Raw genomic sequence first — 25,799 nt, 5'->3', positions numbered from 1 at the left:
AAGAGAGATGCCGTACCTTGTCTGAGGTCTGACAGTTCATAGTTGCACGGCTGGAAGCGTAGCTTAGCCCTTCCAGAACTCTGAGGCCAAGCCCTTTACTCAGTGTGCTGGGCAGAGAACTGAGGTGGCCCAGGAAAGAGGGCTCTTTATGCTCCTAGGAGAATCTCAGAGGCGCCCCCAAGGAGGAGTCGCTCCGGTGGGGGTTTTGGAGGTGCAGTAGGAGTTGGTGATGCTTGAAAAGGAAGGGCATTTCAGGGAGAGAGAAGCAAGTACAAAGTCTCAGAGTTGCAAAATACCTGGCAGCTCTGGGCATGCTGAGTTTGGTGGGGCTGCAACTTGGGAGCTTCCCAGTGGGAGTGGCAGGCAGTTGAGAGTATAAAACAGGATGATTGGGGACAGTTAATAAAGAGCTTAGTAGGAGAAGCCAAGGAATTTAGCATTCACCCAGAAGTTGATTCCTAACAAGTGTGGATTTTTGCACTTCTCAGTTGATCTGGAATGAGCATCTACCAACATTTATTAGAAGATCTCACCAGTACTCAGGGAATTCCGACTATGTGCTAAGCATTCAGTTTCATGTTGGGACGGAGGGGCATTTAGCAAGAAAGCCAGATACTGCAATGTCCAAAGTCAAACAGAGGTGCTAAAATAAGCAACAGAAACTCCAGGTACTACTGCAAAGAGGATTAAAAAAAATTCTGTTTTATATACTTGGTGTTGGTCCCCTGTGAGTTGACAGTTTAGGCTCTGACTGTTTAAGTAAGGAATCTGGATCTGCAGACACCAAGCGGGAGCCATGCCATGGCCATGAAGCGTGCTTATGTGAATGAGGCAGGATCATCACTCCATGCAAGAAAATGAGCCTTCCACAAAACAGCTAATGATGCGGTTATAGATAATAAAAAAGGATACTGTGTGCACCACTCACAGCAATCCCCTGAAGTTACATGTTATCCCACTTCCTAGATAAGCAACAGGCACAGAGTGGTTAAGTGACCTGACCAGTCTAAAGTCACCCAGCAGGCAAGCGGTAATAAGAGACTCCCTCACCCAGCCTCTACTGGAAGTATCTGCCTTCCTGCTCCCTTCCCTCCCACTCCCACTATCAATGATCTCTGTCCCAAGATTTCCTGGGTCACAGTTTGCTCTGCTGTACATCCTCCTCCTGTTATGTGAAATCAGCATTCATAGAAAATGAAAAAGCAGCTATCCCAGCTGGTTCCGGCTGCCATTACAAGGTAGCTTAGGCTGGGTGACTTAGAAACATCAGAAATGTGTTCGCCACAGTCCCGAGGCTGGGAAGTGCAGGTGGAAAGATCCAGGTGCCGAGAGTCTCAGTGTCTGGTGGAGAGCCGTTTCCTGGTTCATGGAAGGTGCCTTCTTGTTGTGACCTCACACGGGGCATGGGGCATGGGGCCAGGGAGCTCTCTGGGATTTCTTAGGTGAGGGCACTAATTCCATTCACAAGGGCTCTGCCCTTGTGTCCTAATCTCCTCCCAGGTTGCAATACCACCCTGTTGGAGGTGAGATTTCAATACATGAGCTTCAGGGTGCAATGGTGTGGACACGGTGTAGTGTGTTCCTAAGGGTTCATATGCTGGAGGTTTGGGCCCCAGTGTGGTGGTATTGGGAGGTGCTGGGAACCAGGTAAGTTCTTAGGTATACAAGGCGGGCACACAGACCTGGTCTCTGTGTCCATGTCCCATGTAAGGAGAAGGTCATGGATTCAACCAGGTAGTACTGGTTTCCATCCTGGGATAAAGGAAGAGAACCAGAGTTCTTATAGCGCCCCCTACTGGATACTTTCAACATTTACCAAAGATGACCTAATCCTGAATGGACCAATTAGCTTTGATTTGGCCTCAACAGATGGCAACAGCTGGATCATAAGGACAGGCCTTGTTAAAGATTCTGTTTTTTTGTCTGAAGAGCAGCAAAAGTGGAGGATGAAGAGGAGGGAAGAGAGCTTAAGCAAGCAAGCCCTTGAAGCTCATCTGAAGATGAATCGCATACTTGAGTTCACAGTGCTGAACAAAGGTAAGTAAGGCAGCATTCTCGTGAATCATTCACATCAAATAGTTGTGTTTGTTTTTCCTTTTGGGCCCTGCTCAGCTGAGAGGGTGCTTTGGGATCCAGGGCCAGTCCTGGGCAGGTCTAGTCAGGTAACAAAATGGCAACCCTCCCTCTGTTTCCCTCTCTTGCTCTGTGCCTCTCTCCAGGAAGACACCCAGCTTGCCTTCTGGATTGGCTAGGAAAGACACAGGGCCTCTTCCATCCTGAGACACTGCCATGAGTGCCACCTTGCAGAGATGCCCTCCCGGGCCTTGTTACACCTGCAGACAACGCCTGAGTCTGTCTCCCACCTGCATTCTACCAAATCATTTCCTCTGCACACGTGGCCAACTCCCCCCACCATCCCCCACCATCTTGCATTCCTTCCGCCCAGCCCTGGCAGACCACTCCCCACTTTCCTGGAGTAGCTGTTCCTACCCTCTAAGACTTTACCTGACCTCCCCCCTTCCCAGAGCCAGGTTTAACTTTTCTGTCCTCTGAGTGCCAGTTCCACTTAGCCCATGCCTTGTTATAACCCAGAAAACAGGGCAGAGTCATCCGTGAGCATTATCACCACATTCCAAGCTACAGGCTGATCACAGAGGAACTGGGAAGCCTCCTCCACCCCGGCTCCCAGGAGTGTGATGCTATGTCAGGAGTTCTAGGCCTCCGTTTTCCTGAGTGGAGTTAACAAGCACTTCTTTTTAAACATTTAAGCAGGTGTTCCTCTAAGGGTGCTTCCCTGGACCAGCTGTTTTGAATCACCTTGTAAGGGGGATTGTTACAAGATTGCCCAAGGTCCTCCTTATTGTAATACAAGCCATAAAAATGCACCTCTCACGTCTCCAACTTCGAGAGCATAATTGTAGTCATGCATCACTTAATCAGAGATATGACATGCATCAGGTGATTTTGCTGTTGTGTGGACATCATAGAGTGATCTTACTCAAAGTAAGATGGCTACGACCTCACTAGATGATATAAGCACATGTGACCCCCATTGTATATGTGGTCTGCCATTGACTGAAATGTTGTTATGCAGTGTTATGGTTTGGATTTGGAACATCATCAAAGTCTCATGTAGAAAGCATGCGCCCTCGCCAATGTAGCAAGATTCAGAGGTGGGGCTCTGGGAATTGATTAGATCGTAAGGGCTCTGACCTCACTGGTAGATCAACCCACTGGACTCCTGGGAGGTGGAATCTAGTTGGAGGAGGTAGGCGATGGAGGCGTGCCCTGGAAGTGTTGATCTTGTTCTCTAAACCCTGCCCAGATTCTTGGCTTTCATGAGCCAAGCAACTTTCCTCCACCATGCTCATCTGCCATGATGCTTTTGCCTTAAAAGCAACCAACTGTGAACTGAATCCTGAAACTGTGAACCAGAGTAAATCAGGTATCTTGGTCACAGTGATGAAAAGCTAACTAACACATGCAGTATATGACTGTCCCTTGAAATCTACCATTTGTTCCCAAGGCCACAAACCCCATGATGGTCTCCAGCCTGGGTACAACAGGGTCACCTGGGCAGGTCCGTTCCCGCAGATACAGGAACTCCTCTGTGGCAACTCTGGCTGGAGAACTCCCCATCAGTGCTACCAATTTTCTTAGAACTACACATAATAGTCTAAGGCTCTCCCATTCAACCCCCCTTCCTTCCCTCTTAGTCTTGAGGGTCGGAGCTGCTCTCTGACAGCTTCCCCTGTCTTCCTCCTCATTTTCCCTCACAGACTTTCTCTTGAAATACTTGCCTGCAAAAGCCTGTGCTACCCCCAATGCTTTGTGGCTATATCCCCACAGACACTAGGCTTGGAAAACAGATGGAATTAAAATAAACAGAAGGTGCCGCCTCCTTGTAGTAGACCAGGCCCACCCCAGACTCATGGCTTGGCCAGCCAAGAATGAGCTGGACTTTAGTCCACACTCATCCCCTGGCCAATAATAACCTGCCACAATTTGATGCAAAGTCTGATGATATTTTACTTATTAAATAGGGATCTCTGGTGTAAGACCCAGGAATATGCATTTTTAATGGGCTTGAGAGGTAATGCTACTGCACATGAGTATTTGAGAATCCTGGGCATGCTGGAGGAGTCAGTGTGGATTGTCCCAGACAGGGACGAGGTGAGGACGCTTATGCTTCCCAGGCTGCTGGGGAACAATGCTTTTGAGCTGATTGGCCATTGCATGGGATGGTTGATTGGAGCATAGGTTGGGCCAGTGGCAAAGTGCTCGGTGCTTCTGCAAGGTCCTGCTGGGGATGAGCTCAGCAAGGAGGGAGCACCTGGGCAACTTGCTGGCTCCAGAGAAGCCACAGCATTAGGCAGCTGGTGGGAGTTCCAGTGCTGGTTTTAGGGAGGTCATGACCATAGGGAGATGTTGTGCACTGAGTTAAGCCACTTGGGCTAGTCGGAAGTTTGGTCCTTTTGATAATATGTGTAGCCTCTTGTGCTTAGAGGTCAACAAGAGCTTGACTAGTATACCTGCATACCAGGTATACTAAATGAAAGAAAATTCGATAAACTTCATATACACAAGACACTAAAACAGTCATACTATTTCTTCTTCAAATGCTCAAAAAGCTTTGTGCCCTAGGGACTTCTGACTACCAAGGGCAACACCATTCTGACACAGAACACTCCTGCCACAAGTGTTTCCTTAAAGCTGCAGAGCTGCCATGTCCCCGGACTCTGGCGCCTTTTTCAGGAAAGGGTGGTGGGGCTCAGGTGGTCTATTTCACACACCCCTCATTTTTCCTGTGAAAAACAAATTTTTGATGAAGGGATAAACTGATGTTTCTAATACCAGGGAGCATGTCTTGTTGATCTTTGTGTTCAGAGTTAAGCAATAAGCTAGAATGTAAGCTCCCAGAAGGCAGGGCACTTTCATATTTTATTCGGTGATACATCAAATGTCTAGATCAATGCCTGGGGCACATCGGAATATTAATAAATATTTGCTGAGTGAATTAAAAGCATAGGCGACTGACCAGATAAACTCTAAGAGCAGAGATTCAGTGCTCAGAGACAGGGCTCTGGGAAAGTGATGTACAGAAGGGGATGTTTGTTACTGCTTCTCAGTCACACTCATTCATGACTCCTCTCTAGCCAAGGGTTGATCACAGGAGGTGTTTTCCTCTAGGTGGTATCTTGCACTTGACAATAGTATGAAAATCTAGTTAGTAAGGAACTTCCTTCCCTGGCCAAGATGGAGAAATAGAGACCAGATTTGTCTTGTTTTAAACAAAATAAAAATGCCCATAAAATATATGAAAATTTGGGTTTCAAAGAGTACCCCACAGGCAGCAGAGGACAGTGATCCATGAGATGGGAAATGAGGTAAGCCCCAAAACTGTCCCCGTGCAGTGCAGGAGGGGAGCCTAGATGGAGTCCAGTGGAACCCTCAGCTGGGAGATGGAGTATGGGGAATTTGGGGAATTTTTCTGAAGCCCACAGGGCAGAACCAGAGGCAAGCGAGCTGCCCAGAGACGAGGTGAGCAAGCTCTGGAGCTCTGCACATACTCCTCTCCCCACACCACTGAGAACTGGCGTGGAAGAGAGGAAATGGTCTGAGCCAGGAAGGAGTCACTTGAAAGTGTCGGGTGGTTGCAGGTAGCGGCTCATGCTTATAATCCCAGCGACTTGGGAGGCTGAGGCAGGAGGATCGCAAGTTCAAGGGGACTTAGTGAGACCCCATCTCAAAAAAATAGAAAGGGCTGAGGATGTAGCTCAGTGAGAGAGCACCCTGGGTTCAATCTCAAGTACTAGGGGAAGGGGGAGTTTCAGGGAGAATATAGGGCTAAGACCCAGCTCACCCAGGCCAGGGGTATTTGGTGTTCCTTCACCAGGAGCAGAAAATCTTGGACTACATGGGACATTGGGAAGCAGGCTCAGAAGAACCCTACCTCTCTGGTGGGAACAATCAGTCCTAGATTAAAGGCTGCTTTAGTCTCATGCAACAAAATCTAAGAGCAGGCTCAAACAAATTTCCAACTAATCTGGGTCCTAGAAATTTGATTATAATGTACCTTTACGCAGCTTTCTTCTTTCCTTTCTTCCTCTTCTTTTTCTTTTTTCTTTTTTTCCAGTGCTAGGAATCAAACCCAGGGTTTCATGCATGCTAAGCAAGTGCTCTATCATGGAGTTGCATCTCCAGCCTCTTATGACTGTAGTTTTGTTTGTTTCAGAACAAAGTTTAAGAATGTGTGTGTGTGTATGTGTGTGTGTGCGCGCACGCACATGTGTATGTGCACATGTGTATGTGCATTGTGTTAGGGAAGGAGTGTTTTAATAAAATGCATGTGCATCAAACTCCCAACCAAAGTAAAATTTGCAATACCTGAATTAAATAAAAATGTACCCGGTATGAATAATGAAGAGAAAAACTAAAGCCAACCAGAAATGACACATAGGATAGACAGAGTTTTAAAAATAGTTATAACTGTATTCTGTGTATCCTAGAAGAGAGGAAAAGCATGTTACAGAAAGGAGATATAAATCAGATATAAATTGAAATTTTTAATGAAAAACTAACAGAAGAAAAAGTACTATGTAAAATTAATAGCAGTTTAAACAATGAGAGAAAAGATGCAGTGAACTTAAATGGAAACGAAATGAAACAGGAAAACTGAGAAACAAGGAGCAGAGCGTGAGAGAGTTGTGGAACAATGTCAAGCACCTAAATATACATGAACTTGGAGTCTCTGAAGAGGGAAAAGGAAAACCATCTGAAAAATGTACGGCCTCAAATTTCCAAATTTGAGGAAATGTGTAAACTCACAGTTCCCAGAGCTCAAAGAACCCTTAGCAAGAGCATCAAGAAGAAAACTACACACCATAAAAAATTCCTTAAAATCAGTGAAAAAGAGAAAATCTTAATAACATCCAAAGGGAAAAGAGACACTGTTGCGAGGACACAGGTCCAATGACAGGTCCCTTGTTAGACACAACACAAGCTAGAGGACAGGGAACAATATCTTCAGAGAACCAAAACCAACCAAAGAGGCGATTTAGAATTCTATATCCAACAATAATGTTTTTCAAAAACCAAGTCCAGATAAAGATTTTTCCAGACATACAAATCTAAAAGATAACGGAAATTGATCTGGAAGAAACCAAATGATACCAGGTATGGATCTGGATCCACATAAAGGTGAGAGGGAGAGGGGGAAATGCTGAAAAGGACCAGTTACAGCTTAAGCCCACGAAAGGGAGAATTAATACGTATTTTTGCTATGGTTGTGAGACAATATGCCTGGAGGTGAAAGGTCGTATGTGAGCGCTGTAACCTAAGCATGCATGAAACCATTTGACAGATTAACATGTGAATGGACTACTGTGTGGTAACTGTGTGGTAACTGCAGGCAGGTGGGGTGGGGCTGAAGGAAGTAGGTCATTGGGGGCATGCCTGTGGGGTTTATATTTTGTCCCTAGAATTTCTGTCTTTCTACTTCCTGGCTACTATGAGCTGAGTAGCTTTCCTCCGCCACACCCTTCCGCCATGATGCTCTGCTTCATCTTGGACCAAGAGCAATGGAATCAGTCAACCATGAACTGAACCTCTGAAACTGTGAGCCCCAAATAAACTTTCCTCCTCTAAGTCGTTCTTGTCAGGTATTTTGGTCACAGTGATGAAAAGCTAACACATTATGATCAACTTTATGCCAATAAATGTGACAACATAAATGAAGTAGACAAATTTTACTGAATGTGAAAAACTAAAGCTAATGGAAGGAGAAAATAGATAACATGACTATCCTTATACTTAAGAATTTGAAATTAAAATCATTTGCTCAAAGGAAATTCCATGCTAAATGGCTTCATTGGTGAATACTATCTCACATTCAAGGAATAAATGATGCCAATTTTACAAAACCCTTCTAGGAAGTTGAAGAAAAGAGAACACGGTCCAGTTCACTTCATATGTAGCACATTATTACCCTGATTGCAAAGTCAGACAAATGTATTAACAAGGAAAGAAAATTATAGAACCACATCTCTAATGAGCATAGACCCAACAATTTCTAACAGAGTCTTAGCTAACCTAATCCAGCAATATGCAAAACAGAGAAAACATCAGGTCAGTAAAATAAGGCAAGAAAAAAATCATAAATTGCATTCAGTTTGGTGAGAAAGAAATACAACTGTTTCTATTTTCAGTAAACATAATTATCTATGGGGAAATTCCAAAGAATTTTCAAAAATTTATTAGAACTAATATTAGTAAGTTCTCAGGATTCAAGGTCAATATACAAATATCAATTATATTTCTATAAAGTAACCATGAATAATTAACAATTGAAAATGTAAAAATCAATAATGGGGGAACATTAGAATATGTAGAAGGAAATGGGGGGTATGAAAAATGGTGGTATGAGACAGACATCATTACCCTATGTACATGTATGATTACACAAATGGTATGAATCTACATTGTGTACAATCATAGAAACAAAATTATGTACCCCATTTGTGTACAATGAATCAAAATGCAGTCTGTTAAAAATTAAAAGCTAAATAAAAAAATGTAAAAAATCCATTAAAATAGTGCCAACAGTCATGAATATCTTAGGTATTAATGTAACAAAAGTAGTATAAAATCTATAAATTCAAATCTACAAAATACTAATGAACAAAACAAAAGAAGTCCTAAATAAATGGTGTACAGTACTGTGGATATGAATTAGAATATTCAGTATTTTCAGATGTTAGTCCTCCCTCAACTGGTCTATAGATTTAGTATAATTCCAATTAAAATCCTAGCAGGATGGAGTAAATCATTATATGCATTTTGAATATGGCAAAAGGAACCCCACAATTTTGTATAACTATAATGCACTAAAAATTAAAATGAAATCCTAACAGGATTTATTTTTCTTGATAGAAATGGCAAAGTGATTCTATATTTATATGGCAAAGCAAAGTTGCTGGAATAACTAAAATAATTTTGAAAAAGGCCAAGTTGGGGGACTTATCCTACCTGATTCCAGGACTTCCTACAAAGCGATAGTCAAGGTGGGTGGTAGTGGTGAAGGGACAGAATACAGATCAAGAAGACACAGAAGGTGAGCTTGTTTTTTACAGTACCACAAAGGTAATTCAATGGAGAGAGGACAGTCTTTTCAAGAAATGTTACTGGAATTATTGGAATTATTATCTACATACAAAGATATGAACTTGACCCATCCCTCAAACCACATGTGAAAGTAAACTTGATATAGATAATGGACCTCAATGTAAAGCCCCAAACTATAAAGCTTCTAGAAAGATCTTTGTGTCATTAGGTGAGTCCAGAATTTCTAGTTAGGACACAAGAGTGGCCTTGCCAAAATGAAGGATGTTTTCTGTTCAACGAGTACCATTAAGAGAGTGAAAGATAAGACACAGACCACGAGGAAATATTTATAAATCACACACGCAGTAGAAAACTTGTATCTCAAAGATTAATTAGTGCTCCAAACTTGATAAGAAGAACACCTGAAAGATGAATAGATAATAAACACACAAAAAGATGCAAATTAAAAAGATGGCAATGAAAGACCATTACACACCCACTAGAATGGCTGAAAAAGGGAAAAACCACATTATGCCAGGTGCCAGCAAGGTTGCCAAACAGCTGGAACCCACACACATTGGTGGTGGGGAAGAAAAATGATAATGGATGCTTCGGAAGACAGTTCACGCAGTTTCTCACAAAGTTAAACATACATTCACTCTGCCATGGAGGACCCCATGTCTGGGTATTTATCTAAGTGAAATAAAACCTTGTGCTCATGAAAAAACCTGTACATAAAAATCCATAGAGTTTTTGTACTTAATTGCCCCAAATTGGAAACAACTGCAAATGTTTTCAGTTAGTGAATAAACAAACTGGGTTCAGTCACAAAGGAGTCCTTTGGAGCTGCTGGTACTTGTGATAGCATGGACTGATCTTGGATGCATTAGGCTAAGGGAAAGAAGTCAGCCCAGGAAAGTCCCTACTGTGGGATTCTAGTTCTATGACACAAAGGTGGAAGTATAGGCACAGAAAACAGTATTTGCCAGAGGCTGGAAGCTGGGGAGGCCATCAGAGGGTGTAACTGTTCTGTATCTTAACTGTGGTGGCTTCCACAGCATATAGTAGGTGCTCAATAAATATTTGACTTTTATGAGTTGACCAACCCTGGGAGGCACTTTGGAAGAAACATAGCAGGGGTGTGAAGGTGTTGGGAGTCCTGATTTTATGTCCTAAATACAGTGGTTAAACAATATATGAAAACTACCTGTTTGGTTTGTAAATAAAAATTTTAAGGTCAAAGTATACATTTATTTCTTGCTTTTCAAGGGTGCTGTGTTTGTCCCAACTCAAAACACTGTACACCAAGAAGGGCGTATTTTACTGTGTACAAATTAAGACTAAAGAATAGCTGAAAAAAATCCATCAGAATTGATGCTGTGCTCCAGTGACAGGTTTGGAAAGGTGATTGGTGTCCTAAAAATGGTTGATTAAACGTTATTTAGATCTTGGGAGGATGCTTTTCTAGAATTTACACTCACTGGAGAGGAAAACAAATTCAGGTATCCGAATCATTAATGTTAAACACATGGTAATTTATACATTGTGATGCCTTTAATCTCTAAATGTCCTCATTTGTATGTGTTAGTGTAGTTGAGATGTTCAAGGAACGTTCTTCACGTCTAGATGTCCATTTAGCTAATCATGGGTATACATCTTCCAGGGACCCAATGTTGGTTTTACAAAGGTTTCTTAACTTATCCTTGTTCATTTTCTGCTGCCTTTGCTTTTTGTTTTTATTATTATTACTGTGGTTGTGCTTATGAGCAACCTATACCCTGGGTAGAATGATGGGCACGTGACATATACTGTCTCAGTTTATTTAATCCTCACCCTTGGCCCCGTGAAGGGCTGTGATCACTACTTTACCTAAAAGAAACTGAGGCGTGGGAAGGTTAGGTAATGAGGTCACACAGTCATGAGATCCAGAGGTGAGGATTAAGTTCTGCCTGACTGTACAGTCTTGAACTTGTGCTTCTTTGGATTGCTAATGATATTTACATAGTTTATTTGTTTCTATGGGTCATTCATTGAATTGATTGATTTACTCAACATTCATCGATTCCCTACTGTAATTTTCAAAGCTGGCAGCGATTTCCCTTGTACTTGATGAGAAAGTAAAATGAAGTCCAGCCAGAATAAAAAGGAGCCTGCATGCCTCTTGCTGGGGTCAGGAAGGGGCTGGTGAGGCTGGCCTTGGGGCTGATTTCTGAAGAGGCGAGACCCTAACACGTCCTTCTCTGAAATGAGTGGCCTTCCAGCTATCCGTGGCCATCGGATGTTTTCCCATAGGTGTGCTAAGGGTGAAGGCTGGTTGGATTTCTGTCCTGGGGATTTTCCTGAGTCCCATTTGCAGGAGATAGGAAGCTTTTCTCTGTAGGAAGTGCTCCATCCTGGCCCAGCCCATCTCCCAGGGGCTTGGGACTCAGTGGGTTAAAGGTCAGGGTGAGTACTTATTGTTAGGGCTCCATGTTTGCATCCTCTGCAAATCCACACATGGAACCCTCGCCCCCCAGTGACGTGGTATCTGGAGGCAAGGTCTTTGGGGGGTGGTTAGGTTTTGCTGGCCAGGCAAACAGGGCGAGCTGCCAAACTCCTCAAAATCCCAGCATCCTCTCCTGGGCTCACAGGTAAAATGTGCAGGTACTATTGCTTTTGTGTCTATCTCCCTCATTAGTCTATCAACTTGGGATTAGAGACCTAGTATATTCATGGCTGGGTTAGGTCCTATCATATATATGATTATGTGCAGCATATAGTAGGTGCTCAATAAATATTTGACTTTTATGAGTTGACCAACCCTGGGAGGCACTTTGGAAGAAACATAGCAGGGGTGTGAGGGTGTTGGGAGTCCTGAGTTTATGTCCTAAATACAGTGGTTGAACAATATATGAAAACTACCTGTTTGGTTTGTAAATAAAAATTTTAAGGTCAAAGTATACATTTATTTCTTGCTTCTCAAATCATTTTTCTTTCACCTTGGGGTGAAATAATAAATACGATGAAACTGACAGTCTCAGCACCAATGTTTGAAAAGAGATCTTACAGAATTTGCTACAAGGGCATATTTCTGATACATTGTGAGGCTGAAGTAGCTGATAAGGCTATTTTAAGGCATTATCACATTTCCTTTTGGTCACCACTACTAGGGTGGTCTCTTGTATCATGACTTTTCTCACACTGGAGATTGGGCCATTATAAGCTGTCAGCAAATCATCAGCTGATCTGTTTCTTTAAAGGAAGAGAATAAACTTCCTGCCCAACTGAAGGCCAGGGACCTCCTGTAACTTTATCTGCTAAGAGACTCTGAAGGTCCCTCTTTCATGTCATCACCTTTCTTTAAAAGTTCGGTGGCTACAATCGAGCTTAGACGTGACCTTTCTGCATTCATTCTTCTTCCCTTACTTTGAGTTGTTGCACACATTGATCATATTCATGGTGGAATCAAAAGAACAAATAAAGAAATCCAACTTCCTCTCAACCAGAATATCGTCTGTTCAAATATGATTAAGTTGCAAAGTTGAAAATATGTTTCTATGCTAATAAGAAAAGGCTTTTTCACATGCATACTTGGTAAAGCAGTACAAATTTTAAATAGCGAGAAGCAAGTTCAAGTAAAAATAACCTTTCTTATGTCAGCATATTTCTTTCCCCCCAAGTGAGAAACTATGCTTTTTTTTTTTTCATTATAGAAAATAGGCAATTTTTTAAATCATTGTGCTTTTCTGTGTTTTCTAAGTTTTCAGTGTTGATCATCCTGCTATTTCCTAATTTAAGACATGATGGAAATGATCTTCAAAGTCCCCTAGAGGTGCTGAGCAGTGGATTTGTTGTTGTATGATAAAGGAAATGGTTGCCTATGTGCCTTGGTCACAAGGTCACTTTGGAGCTTGGGAGTGTGCTTCCTCAAAAAGGAGGGTGGACGCATGTCAGCAGCTCCGAAATGGCTTTGTCCTTGCGGAAATGTAAAGTGATAGACAGGACCTTGCTGTCATCACACAGAATGTGAGAGGTGAAATACGCAGCCGCGGAGAGGTTTATCTTCTCCCTGAGCTGACGGCAGGAAGCCTTTTGTAACTTTTAGTATGTTTGGAATATGAAGATAAAGGGAAGTACCCTTTTCCCCCAATGAGAGTGCAACAGAAAAAATGTCCGACCCTGGTTTTCATGTGTTTTGCTTCTCTGGCTTGGACACCTGTCTAAAGGAAACGCCTGAGCATTCAGAGACTCCTTTCTGACCCCTCTGATGGTAGATGTGAGCCTTGGCACGTTTGCCCCACAGAGCACAAAGCAATGCCATGGAACCTGCTAAAGATTTTGAATCCTGTTTGCTGGCTCATGTTTCCAGAGTTACTCACCCTTGAGACAAGGGCTCCGACAGAGTGCTGTTTCCTTCTCCCTTCATTATTAGGGAGCCACGTGGACGGCTGTTCACGTGTTCATTTAGACACACAACATTTCTAAAGTGCCTTTGTGTGTCTTGCACTGAGCCACTTCACCTAGATTGTTGTTTGCAAACCTCTATGACAATTTTGTAAAGCAGGACCTGTTACCTCTTATTTGGCAGATAAGGAGACCGAAGCGTAAGTAAGAAGTCATTGGCCCAAACTCGCGATGCAACTAAGTTCACCCCTGAAACTTGGGGTTGCAGGTCCCCTGTTGTTTTGTCCTCCTGGCTGGGTCTGTCACTCATTCTGTTGGACGCGCTGACTTTTGTAATGCATCTTAGACCAAGTTTTTTCTTATCTGCAGTGTATCTGATTAATAACTTAACATCAGTTTAGTTTTCATAGGTTGGAAAGAGGAAAGCAAATCTAGAAGTTCTTTCAATCGCATTAGGATGTCTGTGAGAATTGGCTGAAGACATGACTGCCTTTGACCTGAAAAGAAGTCTTTGAAATCTGGGAGTCTGGGTAAAGACGCTGCATCAGGACACTTGGTAAGGATGGGCTGAAGTTTTATACATATATGCCAATATGCTGGGTGAAACCAGCACAGAGCAGTTAACAGAGGTCTAAATCTCTAATGTGGACCTTCCTGGGGCCTGGAGCATACCACAGGCCTCAACTGGGAAGGCTGGAAGGACCTCCTAATGGAGAGAGGAATCAGAAATGCATGTTGACGATCTCTTTCTCCATATTGTGCTTCAGGCAGTGGGACAAAGTGGAAAGAGCAGCCTTTGGTGCACGGAAGCCTTGAACTTGAACTCACTTTATCACTTATCATCCCAAAAGGAACTGGCAAGAGATAATCTCTAAATATCTGATCCCTCATAGGCAAATGGAGATAAAACTATCTAACTGAAAGGTTTATTTTAGGAATTGTATCAGAAAATAAAAAGCCAAGAACCTTACTAGTACCTAATGTCAGTAATGTTGAATAGATGGAAGCTATTAGTCATTTAATCATTAGTTAAGAAAAAAAATGCAGGAGACAACAAGATACATACAATATGGGCTCAACTATTTAGAAGATTACAGAAAAAAAGACCAAGATTGAAATAAGCCAAAATATTTAGGGTTTCCTATTTGTGGCAGAATCAGAACATGAGTTGATATTTTTTTCTTTCTTTGTACCTTTCCAAACTTTACAAATGGTGCACAATTTACTTGTATTACTTCAACCAGCACGAAAAAGCTAGAGAACTCACTTCCCCTTGTTAGTGGATCATAAAGAGAGATTTTCATTGCATCTTGGAGGATAGACTCAGTGACAAAGTCATGAATTAAAATATCCGATTTTTGATTCCCCAAACCAGGGATTTTGCATAATTGCATATCATAGCAAGGACTCAGTCACTGTTTGAGTTTTAATGTATAATCAGGATAAAAGTTCAGTTTCAGCTGGCAAAATGCTATGCTTGATCATCGGAGTCTGGGCAAATTACTAAAACTTTGTTTGTAGTTTTCATACAGTGGAAACTGGTCAGAATTAATTTTTAAAATAAACATATATTTCATATAACTTTACACACAATTGCTTTCCACTAAAGTATATAAAGTTTAATATGATAGAGTTTGAAATTCCATCGTAAGACTTAAATTTTTATATTATTTATTGGTTATTTTGGTTGCCAAACAATAACTATAGTCTTCAAGATGTTTCTTCCTAAAGAAAATTGTACCCAGCATTCTCATTTCTTCTCTTTGACCTGTTATCTTTTTTTTTTTAAATAAAAATAAATAACCTTTCAATTGTCCCTTTCTCTCATTTAAAAAGGAATTTTTTAAAAAAGTGATCTCTAGTTACGGTAGATTTCTTTACTGACGGAGTAAGAAAGAGTTTCAACATATAGACTAACATGGAAATTTCTGGAAAAAGGTGCTTATATTCTCCTTTTACTGGGCTTCTTTCAACTCAATTTTCTGTGAATTCAGACATTGAAAAGCAAGTACAAAAGTGCAAAGGTTGTGCCACTTACCCATGCAGTCTGGACCCCAGTGACCTGGACAACACTCAGGTTGGAGATAGTTTTTTCTGCAAATATGGCGGCATCCAGGGAGAGATAGAGAGTATGTTCTGATCTCAAAGGCGTACCTTGGAGAGTAAAGAGAGGACATTAACCTATGATCACAGCAATGCAATTAACTCCAGGTGAGGGGATTAGTCTATGTTTTTATGTTTACCTATATTTAAAAATACATAGATTGAACAAATTTGGTTTTCTAGATGGAATAATACTTAATCATGAATTATTTTTAATTGTTAGAAATGGATAAAAAATCAAGAAACAATGAAAATGGTGGGGGTAGATCATAGATAATATTCAAACACAGAATAAAATATTAGAATATTACTCAGTCTTAGAAAAGAAGGAGCTCTTGTCATTTGTAAGCAACATGGATTCACATGGAGGATATTATACTGAGTTACTTAGATCAGGTACGTAAGGACAAATATCACAGATCCCAATTATATGAGGAATCAAACTCATAGAATGTTCACTGACAGGGGTTAAAAGGAGCTTGAAATTAGGGCTTGGCCAAAAGGCACAAAGCTTTGGTTATGCAAGATGAGTACAAGTCCTAGAGAACTACTGTCCAGGACACACAGTTAACAATGTTAACTTAAAAATGTATGCTTAAACATGTACATTTGTATTGAAAATGGTGATTTGGGTTTTAGAGTGTCATGTGGTCACATTAAACGAAAATGAATTTTAAAAAGTGTTATGTAACAGTATTAGGATTTCATTTTGTACAAAATTTTAAAAAAAGTCAATTCTTTATTCTGAATTAAAAATTAACTCATTGAGGGCCTGGGGCTGTGGCTCAGTGGCAGAGAGAGCACTTTGCTAGCATGTGTGAGACACTGGGTTCGATCCTGAGTAAGGCATACAAACATAAGCAAATAAAACAAAGGCATGCTGTTTATCTATAACTACTATATATAAAATATATATATAATTAACTCATTAAGTAAAGTTTAATTTCTAAGTTAGCAAATTGACTTTTTATTTAAAAAGTCACATTTGTACTTGAGCCTCATAGCTGCACCCTTTGGCCCGCAAGCAAGACTGCTTATCATCCTATGAGAATTTTGAATCTTGAGAAGTCATTGAGAATGCAACATCACAAAGAATTCAAGCATGCTGAAATTCATTTGCCCCCTTTCTTTGGGTCCTCAATAGGATCTGGGTCCCTAGTTTGTTAGTGAGATGACTACCAGACCCAAGGCCTTTCAAAAGTTCCAACTGGAACTCTTTCCAAATGAAACAAATCCCCAGATATTAAAAAAAGAGGCAAGAGGAAGGGGGGGTGTTTATAAGCAAATCAGTACAATTTTGTATAAAAATGTGAATCAATGATAAGAGGTGCTTTAGACCCAAGTTCTTAAGTTGTGAGTTACCTAAGTTTGGGTCCAATATAGTGTTAGAGAAAAACCATGGAAATGCTTTGCAGTTTTCAAGACAGGGAGTTTCAATTTGGAGTCCCAATTCTGAGACTCAGTCACACTTGTTTTCTCCTAGTGAGTACCTGCAATCCCGAACTCCTACAGATTTGTTGGTTATCTTGGTATAACCATCTGGGCACTCAATTTCAACATTAAGTGAGCAGGATCGGCACTGGGTCCTAATTGTCAGAAGAGACTCCTTATCGCATCTTTTTGCCTGTGCAAACATAACCACAAATATCAATGCCCAGGATCAGAGCCTTGCAAAACATCTGGCTTGGCCAATCTTCTCCCTTGGTTTCACCTGAAAGGAAAGTCAAGGATGGCAATGAAGTTGATTGGTAATGACTGGCCAGAGTGTTGGGATCAACAAGCAATGTCTGCCATGGCATGGGTGAGGGAGGCGCACTGACTTGCCATCCCTGATCTTGAGTCTGGAGTCCTGCAAGGTAACCTTATGTCCTTACTCACATTTAGCCAAAGGAGAAACCTGGAATGTATCCCAGAATAGTGTTTTGGATGGGAAATTGTTAAAGCAGGTTACTCAAGATCAGTGGGTCATAGATGGACAGGCCTCAGGGAGAGTTTTCAGCATTGACGCCACAGGAATGACGGCTCAGGTCTGAACCGTGCTGCATGCTACGGAGGAGACAGCTCCTGCAATCTTCAGACTACAATCCAACTGGAAGGTAGGCTCTATGAGAACAGGGGTCTTGCTCTGTGGTGACCATTGCTGTAGCCTGAGCCCCTCAATAGTGTCTGATCCACTGGTACCCACTTATACTGCCTGATTAAATGAACAAATTTGGGACTTCAGGCAGGCCCACCTCGGACAGTTATTTAGCAACACAAAGTGGCACAGAATGAACTACTGAAAAAATGATCCGGACCCACTTTGGGCCTGCCTCCCATTGCTCCAGATGCAGGGCTGACCCTCCACATGAATTTCCTCCCTTTTCTCAAGTACCTTACTCCCTCCATCAGGTTTAAGATGAAGTATCTTTGCACAACAAAGAGAGACCAAATCTGGGAGTCAAAAGACCTGGGTTTGGAGATAAGCTCTGGATCTTCAAAGCTCACAATCTTGAGTGAACTCCTTACCCTGCACCATGACCTATGGAGGGCAGATATCAATAACCACTCTCCGGGTTATCGAGAACTTTCCGTGCTGGAACAGGGGCATACTACCCAGCACACAACCTGAAGTAGCCAGTAGTAAATGCTGGCTCTGAAAGCCTCCATCCCACCTCTGTGCCTGGCCTGGTGTCTGTCCTCACAGGAATACTCTGTCCCACCCCCTTGGCTACCCAGGCTGCACCCTGCAAGGCCCGACCAACATCATCACGTCCACAAAGCCACAGGCATCTCTTGCTCCGGCTGGCCCAGGGAAATCTGGTTAGTCTTTACTCTGCATTTAAAAGCCCCTTGCAGGGAGGACCACATCCCATACTTCCTGTTACCCCATGCTTCGTTCTCTGGGCCCAGCACGGGGACGTGTGGAAACACCACAGCTACTTCCAAGGACACTGAAATAGGCAAGGTCTGCGGAAAGAGAAACCTTATGTGTGCAGAACAAGGTAGGGGACTGTGCCCTTCCAAAAGTGTGATTTTATTTGAACTTCGCCACTCTAGAGATAAGTGGGGTAAATATCATCATCCTCGTTTTACGGTGGGGGGAACTGAAGTGAGGACAGTGCAGTGACTTGCTTGAGGTCACACTGTAAATTACTAGTCTGTTGATTCTTTTATTAGTCCTTTCTCTTCCTTGTATCCAAGTGGCAGAGAGAAAAAATGAAACCTCTGTTTTTACTGGAAGCTTTCATTTGGTAATCCTTATGAATCCAGATAGTACTGGACTGTTCTTTGTGGAATGATGATAAAAGCCAGTCATAGATACCGTATGAATTAACCCCCTCCAACTGTCATGACACTAGAGTGTGTATATGTATGTATGTATATCTGTGTTTTTTGGGGGGAGGGTACTGGGGATTGAACTCAGGGGCACTCAACCACTGACCCACATCCCCAACCCTATTTTGTATTCTATTTAATAGAGATAGCATCTCATTGAGTAGTTTAGCTCCTTGCCATTGCTGAGGCTGGCTTTGAACTCGAGATCCTCCTGCCTCAGCCTCCCAAGCTGCTGGGATTACAGGCGTGTGCCACCGGCCTGGCTGCCAACATGTATTTTAAAGGGGGCCATTTTCTTAAATAGCTGTATTGGGTGACATTACTTTGACTTTTCTTTTTTAGTAGGCTGGATTCATTACTCTCTATTTAGGAAATTCCTTGACCTCCCAATTACCTTTTTTCAAATGGAATGACTCATGTACTTCTCATTCAGTATTTATAAACTCACTCCCTCTGCAAAGCAAGCTCAGCTTTAGAGACTTTAGATTCGGGTTGCTTTTGCAGAGACCAGGCCTGCAAAAGCAAGTTCTTGGCCAGGCCAGGTTGCTGATAATTCCTGTCACTGTGGGGCACTGTCAGGGGAGAGAATGAGCTGACAGGGATTATATTATTTTCTCAGGGTTGGACAGGTAGTAAACTGTGGAGCACCATGACTCATCTCCAAAGTATCTGTGAAACAGACAAATAAAAGCCAAGTTCAAACTCACTCTCCCCCACATCCCAGCTGGAATATGAAGCAGTATACATCCTCCCAGATTTTTATGAGAAGAATGATCAGAAGACAACCAACCAGAGAAAACTTGTTGGCAAATGTTTGCCTGGTGCAGAGGCACAATCATATTTAAGATTTCTTCTTAATTGGCAGTTAGAGATTGTGAAATGCATTTTAAATCAGTCACCGCAGATTGGTGCTGGCTGATCTAATGTCACTCTGCTGGGACAGCTGAGAGCCTGCTCCAGGTCCTGCAGTGCTGATGTATTGAATAAGGGCCACCAGGAAGGTAGCACTAGAAACTTCCACTGCAGCTGTGGAAGGCAGAAGGGATGGGTGAATTCCTGATGACTTTTGTAAATATTTGTTACTTCTGTTCCTCTGCAGAATGTCACCCACTCTGGAATACCCCAGCACATCTCTTCACACTCATAATTATTTTCACAGTTGGAAAGGTGGAATGGTAGGGGATGAGATGATTAAAACAAACAAAACCCCGAAGACCCAAATCTGCCAAGGGAATAGGAAGGCTGGCACTGAAATCAGAGATTTCACCAGAGCAGGTGGAACGTGAAATAGAACCACATGGGTCACACTCCTTCAGAGAGGGAGCACCAAGCTCAGGTCTAATTCTCACAAGCTTTCTCTCGATTTACAAAGTGCAGAGCAGGACCATTTACCCAGGACCATCAGGAAAGACAGAAACTTTTGAACACATCATGCACATTAACAAACCAAACATACATGCAAGTTTCCTCTTACCTGACCTGTGGTTTCAGCCAGGGAGCAGAAATTCTGCACAACCAACCCAAGCAAAACCACCGTTAAGGGCAGCATGTCGGGAAGGTCGCTCCTCCTCCCGCCAGGCACCTGTCAGAAGGCCTCAGCTATTTCAACTTAGACTGATGAGCACCGAGCGGATCCTTTCTCATTTCAGGGTTTCAAACTCTTTCCTTTCGTTTTCCTGGATTGAGCCAGAAGATTCCAAAGAGCTGTCTCCAGACAGGAAAAGTGGCAAATCCAGGATCTTGGTGATATTGGTCCCTCTGAACTGTATATAAATCCTGGATGAATGACAGGATTTCCTGGAGGGGCTGTGGCAGAGACATGACCTGGGATTTTGTGCCTTGTGAAAGACAAAGGCAGTTGGGCCTCCCTACTGTCCTGCCCACCCTGCCTTGGGGCCTGACCACAGCCCTGTGCCTGTCCCCAACTGCTCAAGGAAGATGACCAACCTTTCTATCTAAATGCAAAGCCCCAAGCCCTCTGTGGGGCGCTGTCTGTGGGATCACCCACAAACGGGCACAACCGCAGGAATGGAGGGAATGTCCCAGAAGCTTGGGTGCCTTGGAAGAGGGAGTGGCTTTACCCACATGGCTGACACACTCCTCGTAGGTGCTGACAGTGGGGGTTTTTAATACATTTTTCCTTTTCTTCAAGTTCTTTCTTGTAGCAAGTGACTGAATCTGTGGGTCCAATCTTGTCATTCAGGGCATGGTCTAATGCCACCTCTTCCAGGAAGCCTTCCTGTCCTGATCCTCCACACTGCTGGAGACTCTTCCAGAATTCTGCACACAATCCTGTGAAAGCTGTTACATCTGCCATAATTCATCTATCTCTCATGCCCAGTTGTGAATTCCTGGAGGGCAGGAATTCATCTTCTCTGTACCCCTTCAAGCCTTAGAGCAGAGAATACTGCTGGAAAATAATAATGATGATGATAATAAAAAATAATAGTCAACACTTGCTAAAAACTTACTGTGCTGTGGTCACTACGTAGACCTCCCCCATGGATTTGTTTCTTTAATCTTCACAGCACTTGGTGAAATTGTGGGGATTATTCTCCCCACTTACACATGAGGAAGCTAAGGCAGAGAGGTTGGGCAGCTCATCCTGGTCGCATAGCTAGTGGAGGCTGAATCCAGAATTCAGACTATGGCTCCAGAGCCAGGCCTGCCGGTCACTACCCTCTGCTGCCCAGAGCTCTGATGGCTCATGAATAAATAAGCAGCGGGTGGTGTTCCAGTCCATCGAAGCCATGAGAGAAAAGTGTCAGACCCAGTGCTAGGCAGGACCAAGTCTGTGCTTGTCACTGAAATAGGCACAGGACACTGAGCTAAGGGGGGACGCCTATTAGAGGATAGTTTTGGTTAAACAATCCTTCCTTCCCTACAAAGTTTCTTGCTCTCAACTTTTGCAACACATTATGTTGATCAGTAATTTCAGAAACGTTCCCAACATAGGCCCAGCAAAGGCAAACCAGAGGTCTAAATGGGAAGAAGGAAGAGAAAGTCCCTTGAGGATCCCTGGGTCTCCACCGCGGCTGTGCATCAGAAAGCTGGGATCCTGATACCTGGCCCCGCGCCAGAGCTCCTGGGACAGGGACGGAGGAAGACGTTCTCAAGCCTTCCTGAGAGGTTTCACCTGCCCTGACTGCTGGTGGAGGGAAATTGATGACAGTGTGTGACAGACAGGAGATTTTGAAGTTCATGTGTTATAGCAGCTGTGTTCCCTTAGCAAGTATACCAAGGAAGAGAGTTGGAAGCTTCTTTCTCATTCTCTTCTTTCTGAAGGATGTGAAGAAATATCTGGGCTTTGCAGTGGATTGGGTTCCAGGTTAAATGATGAAATGAACCCAGAGTTGCATCTCCTAAATTCAAGAAACACCATTTAGTTCTAAGAGATGCTGTAGGGGGTACCGTGAAGAATTATTTCACCAGGTGTTTGGGGAAAGCTGTCCCTATGGATCAACCATTCTGGTTAGACCGGTCAAGGTTCTGAGAATCCTGAAGTAGAACAACATAACAAATCCAACGAAAATGGTTCAACATTTTGTAAGACGATATTTCCCAAACTTCTGAGACCAAGGGATGCTTTTCTCCCTCTGGAAATTTGTGCCAGCAACTTCTAGATCTTGTATTCTAATGGCTTCTCTTAGGGAAAAAACTGCCTTAGACTTTAGCAGGCAGACTCTTATTTTTAAATTCTTAGGAAGTAGAATTTAGCCTTTCTGGGACCTACGCATAGATTTTAGCAATTGGATGCATTAAAACAAGATACTTAGAGCTTACGTGACATTGTGCAGAGATTGTCTTAATAGTTGCATTAATTAATTGTTCGTGAGGTTCTTTTGAGTGTTGTGAACAGAGAGTCTTCAGGTTATTTCCATCCCACCCCCACTTTGAATGAACCGGGACAGAGATTCCAACAATCTGCCCAAAGGAATGTGAGCCACAGTAAGGATACGGACACCTTGCCCAAAGACAGGCCGATCTGTAAAGTGGTTTTGAGACAAAGTTTTTTTTTTTTTTTTTTTGCAGTGCTGGGGATTGAACCCAGGGCCTTGTGCTTGCAAGCACTCTACCAACTGAGCTATCTCCCCGGCCCAAGACAAAGGTTTTTAATCTGCACTATTTTGCAGGCAGTGGCTCCCTCTCATAGCTCCTACGGTGTGTGGACAGTCCCTGGAGGACCTGGGGGTGACTTTCCTTGGGTGAAAGGAGAAATCTCAGAGTGGAGTCTGAAGAGACTCTTCTCACTCTGCAAAAGGAAAAAAATAAATGGTGTTGGTGGTGGGGACAGAACTCTCCCTGGGTAACCATGAGGAGCATCCCTGCAGCCTCTGGATTCTGGGTAGTTGGTGTTCAACTGTTGTGTTGAAGTCATGCTCCGGGGCCTGCTTGTTACTGAGTATTCAGTCTCAGTCACTTGGGATAAGAACACGTTGTGTGTGTATTTCAAGAAAGAGGATCGTCACCTCTTCATCACCCTCATTGTGGCAAACTCCCCCACAGCTGATCCAGGTGCCCTTCAAATCATGAATTCATTTGACTTATTTAATCACTCAGATAAGTTTAATTGTCTCTTCATACTGAGTCAATAAACTTAAGTATTTATTTAAATTATTGACTTTAACTTATCAAGTATTTGCCTTAAACCTGATATATAAATATTGCTATTATTCTCACTTTGCAGAAGAGAAGACTGAGGCAGAGCAAGGAGTGAATATCTTGTCTGGGGTCACACAGCTAGTGAGAGGAGGGCAGGGATTTGAAGCCAGGAGCCCGAGGTTGATGCACCCCCTTGATTTGCTGGGTCCTCCACGCACCTTGAACAAATCATTCTGGAATTGGGGAGGTGACCCACAGGGGTAGAGTCTGTGCTTACGAAGTAGAACGAACCTACCTGGCTATATGGGGATCATAGTATCTTTTGCTTAGCGGGGTATTATGGTTTGGATGTGAGGTGTCCCCCAAAAGTTCATGTGTGAAACAATGCAAGAACATTCAGAAGTGAAGAGATTGGGTTAGGAAGTGAAGTGATTGGGTTATGAGAGTCTTAAACTAATCCCCTGACAGGGATTCACTGAGTGGTGACTAAAGGTGGGCAGGGTGTGGCCGGAAGAGGTGGGTCACTGGGTGCATACCTTTGAGGTATGTAGTTTGCATCTGGCTGGTGAAGTCTCTCTCTGCTTCTTGGTCATCACATGAGCTGCTTCCCTCTGCCACACTCTTCTGCCATGATGTTCTGCCTCACATTGAGCCCCAAGGAATGAAGCCCACTCTCTATGGGTTGAGACCTCTGAAACTGTGAGCCCCCAAATGCGTTTCCTCTTCTACAGTTTTTCTGTTCAGGTCTTTTAATCACAGTAGTCAAGAAGCTGACTGAAATAAAGGGAAAAACAAATAAAAGGCCAGAAATTGGGAATCTAAGGTTAATTTTCTGGTTAGAATTTATTTAGTTTTCATTCCCTTGTCAGCTTTTGTGAAACTGAGGAAGAAAAATATCTCAGAACAGCAGCTCAATATTGTTCTTTCTGGAACAACTGTCTAGAAAACTGTAAAGGCAGTTTTATATAGTTGCAACAGATTCAAGAACTCCCGGAATTTTTTCAAAAGACATTGGTGCCTGGGGGAGGGCTGATTTTTTAAAAGCCCCTGAGAACTTTCCTTGGGAGAAATTGTTGGGAACTACTGGGATGTACCCGACTCCCACCCGGCCCTTCCTCAGCCACTGTGTTCCTTGATGAACTTCAGATTCTGGCCAAGGTAAAGCCAGCAAAACTCGCCACACAGGTTTCTGGAATCTTGGTTCCAAGCAGGGTCAAATGTGGTCTTTCAGGGGAAGAGATGGAGTTTGTGGCCCTGGCTTGAAGATTTTGCACTGAGTGGACATTTTCAGTGGAATACAGTTTTATTAATCAGCTGCGTAATTTTTTTTTGGGTCTACTCATTGGGCAGAATTCTTGGCACCTGAAACACCTTCACCAGAATGAAATGCTTTTCTCCTCTCCTTCACATCTGATTATAACACTGAAACAGTTTAGTGGCTGTTTTTATTCCAAACATAGAAATTAATAAAAAGGAAGGAATTCACTTTTTTCTTCCTTTTAAGTCTTGCTTACACTGACCTGCTGAGCAGTATTCCATTCTTCTTTTTTTCTTTGTCCTTCTTTCTTCCCAACTTTGGGTAAGAATATCTTGTGTTTTTCTAGGTCAAAGGACGTAACAAGTTACACCGAGAATAGTCTACAGTTTTCTATCATGCTTTGTAACAACCTCTATTTAAAAATGTCTTCAACTGAGAATCTGAACAATATTTTATTTGGCCTGGTTTATAATAGGTAACTATTCTAAATACTTTCCTTTTCCCTGATTGTATAGATACGTACATATGTAACAGGATGGTTTTTTTTTTTCTTGCTTGTTATCACACTGTAAATTTCTCTTATTCATTCAACAAACATTTACAGAGTACCAGACACTGTGCTGGGTCCTGAGCACACAAGAGGTAGGAAAGCCATACTGGTTGTGCTTTATAGCTTCTAGCATTCTTTTGTATATATTATCTTAAGTGAGATAATATATCTCACTTAAAACCACTTTGTGAAAGAGAATGGGCAAGGAATGTTTTCTTGATTTGGCAGGTGTGCAAATTGAGATACAAGGAATTGGGTGATTTATTTAGGGCCAGGAAGGCAGCACGATGTTGACATTAATAGATGCCAGTAGTGTGACGCTAGTCCTGTGCCCTGCCGGTTATGGCACCTCACCATTCTGATATCTGATGCCTGAGCTAATAATGAGTGGGGTTCCTGAAGTCCATTCCACTCACTCATTAAAATGCTAACCTGAATGAGGTGCTATTTGTTATCACACTGAGACAAAACCATGGCCACAGA

At 42.7% G+C, this 25,799-nt stretch overlaps 1 protein-coding gene across 1 annotated transcript in view; it reads right to left on the bottom strand.

Annotated features, from left to right (window-relative positions):
- The window catches only part of Stab2 (stabilin 2), a 155,650-nt gene extending 135,043 nt beyond the window's left edge, over positions 1 to 20,607 (bottom strand). The window contains 3 exon segments of the mRNA XM_047551615.1: positions 15,524 to 15,639; positions 17,079 to 17,212; positions 20,381 to 20,607. Coding sequence (XP_047407571.1) covers positions 15,524 to 15,639; positions 17,079 to 17,212; positions 20,381 to 20,455 — 325 coding nt within the window. The 5' untranslated portion in view covers positions 20,456 to 20,607.
- Positions 20,608 to 25,799: the final 5,192 nt, after the last annotated feature.

Source organism: Sciurus carolinensis, chromosome 4, assembly GCF_902686445.1.
Source record: "Sciurus carolinensis chromosome 4, mSciCar1.2, whole genome shotgun sequence".
In the NCBI taxonomy this organism is placed as follows: Eukaryota; Metazoa; Chordata; class Mammalia; order Rodentia; family Sciuridae; genus Sciurus; species Sciurus carolinensis.
This window is presented reverse-complemented; position numbering and strand designations above follow the sequence as displayed.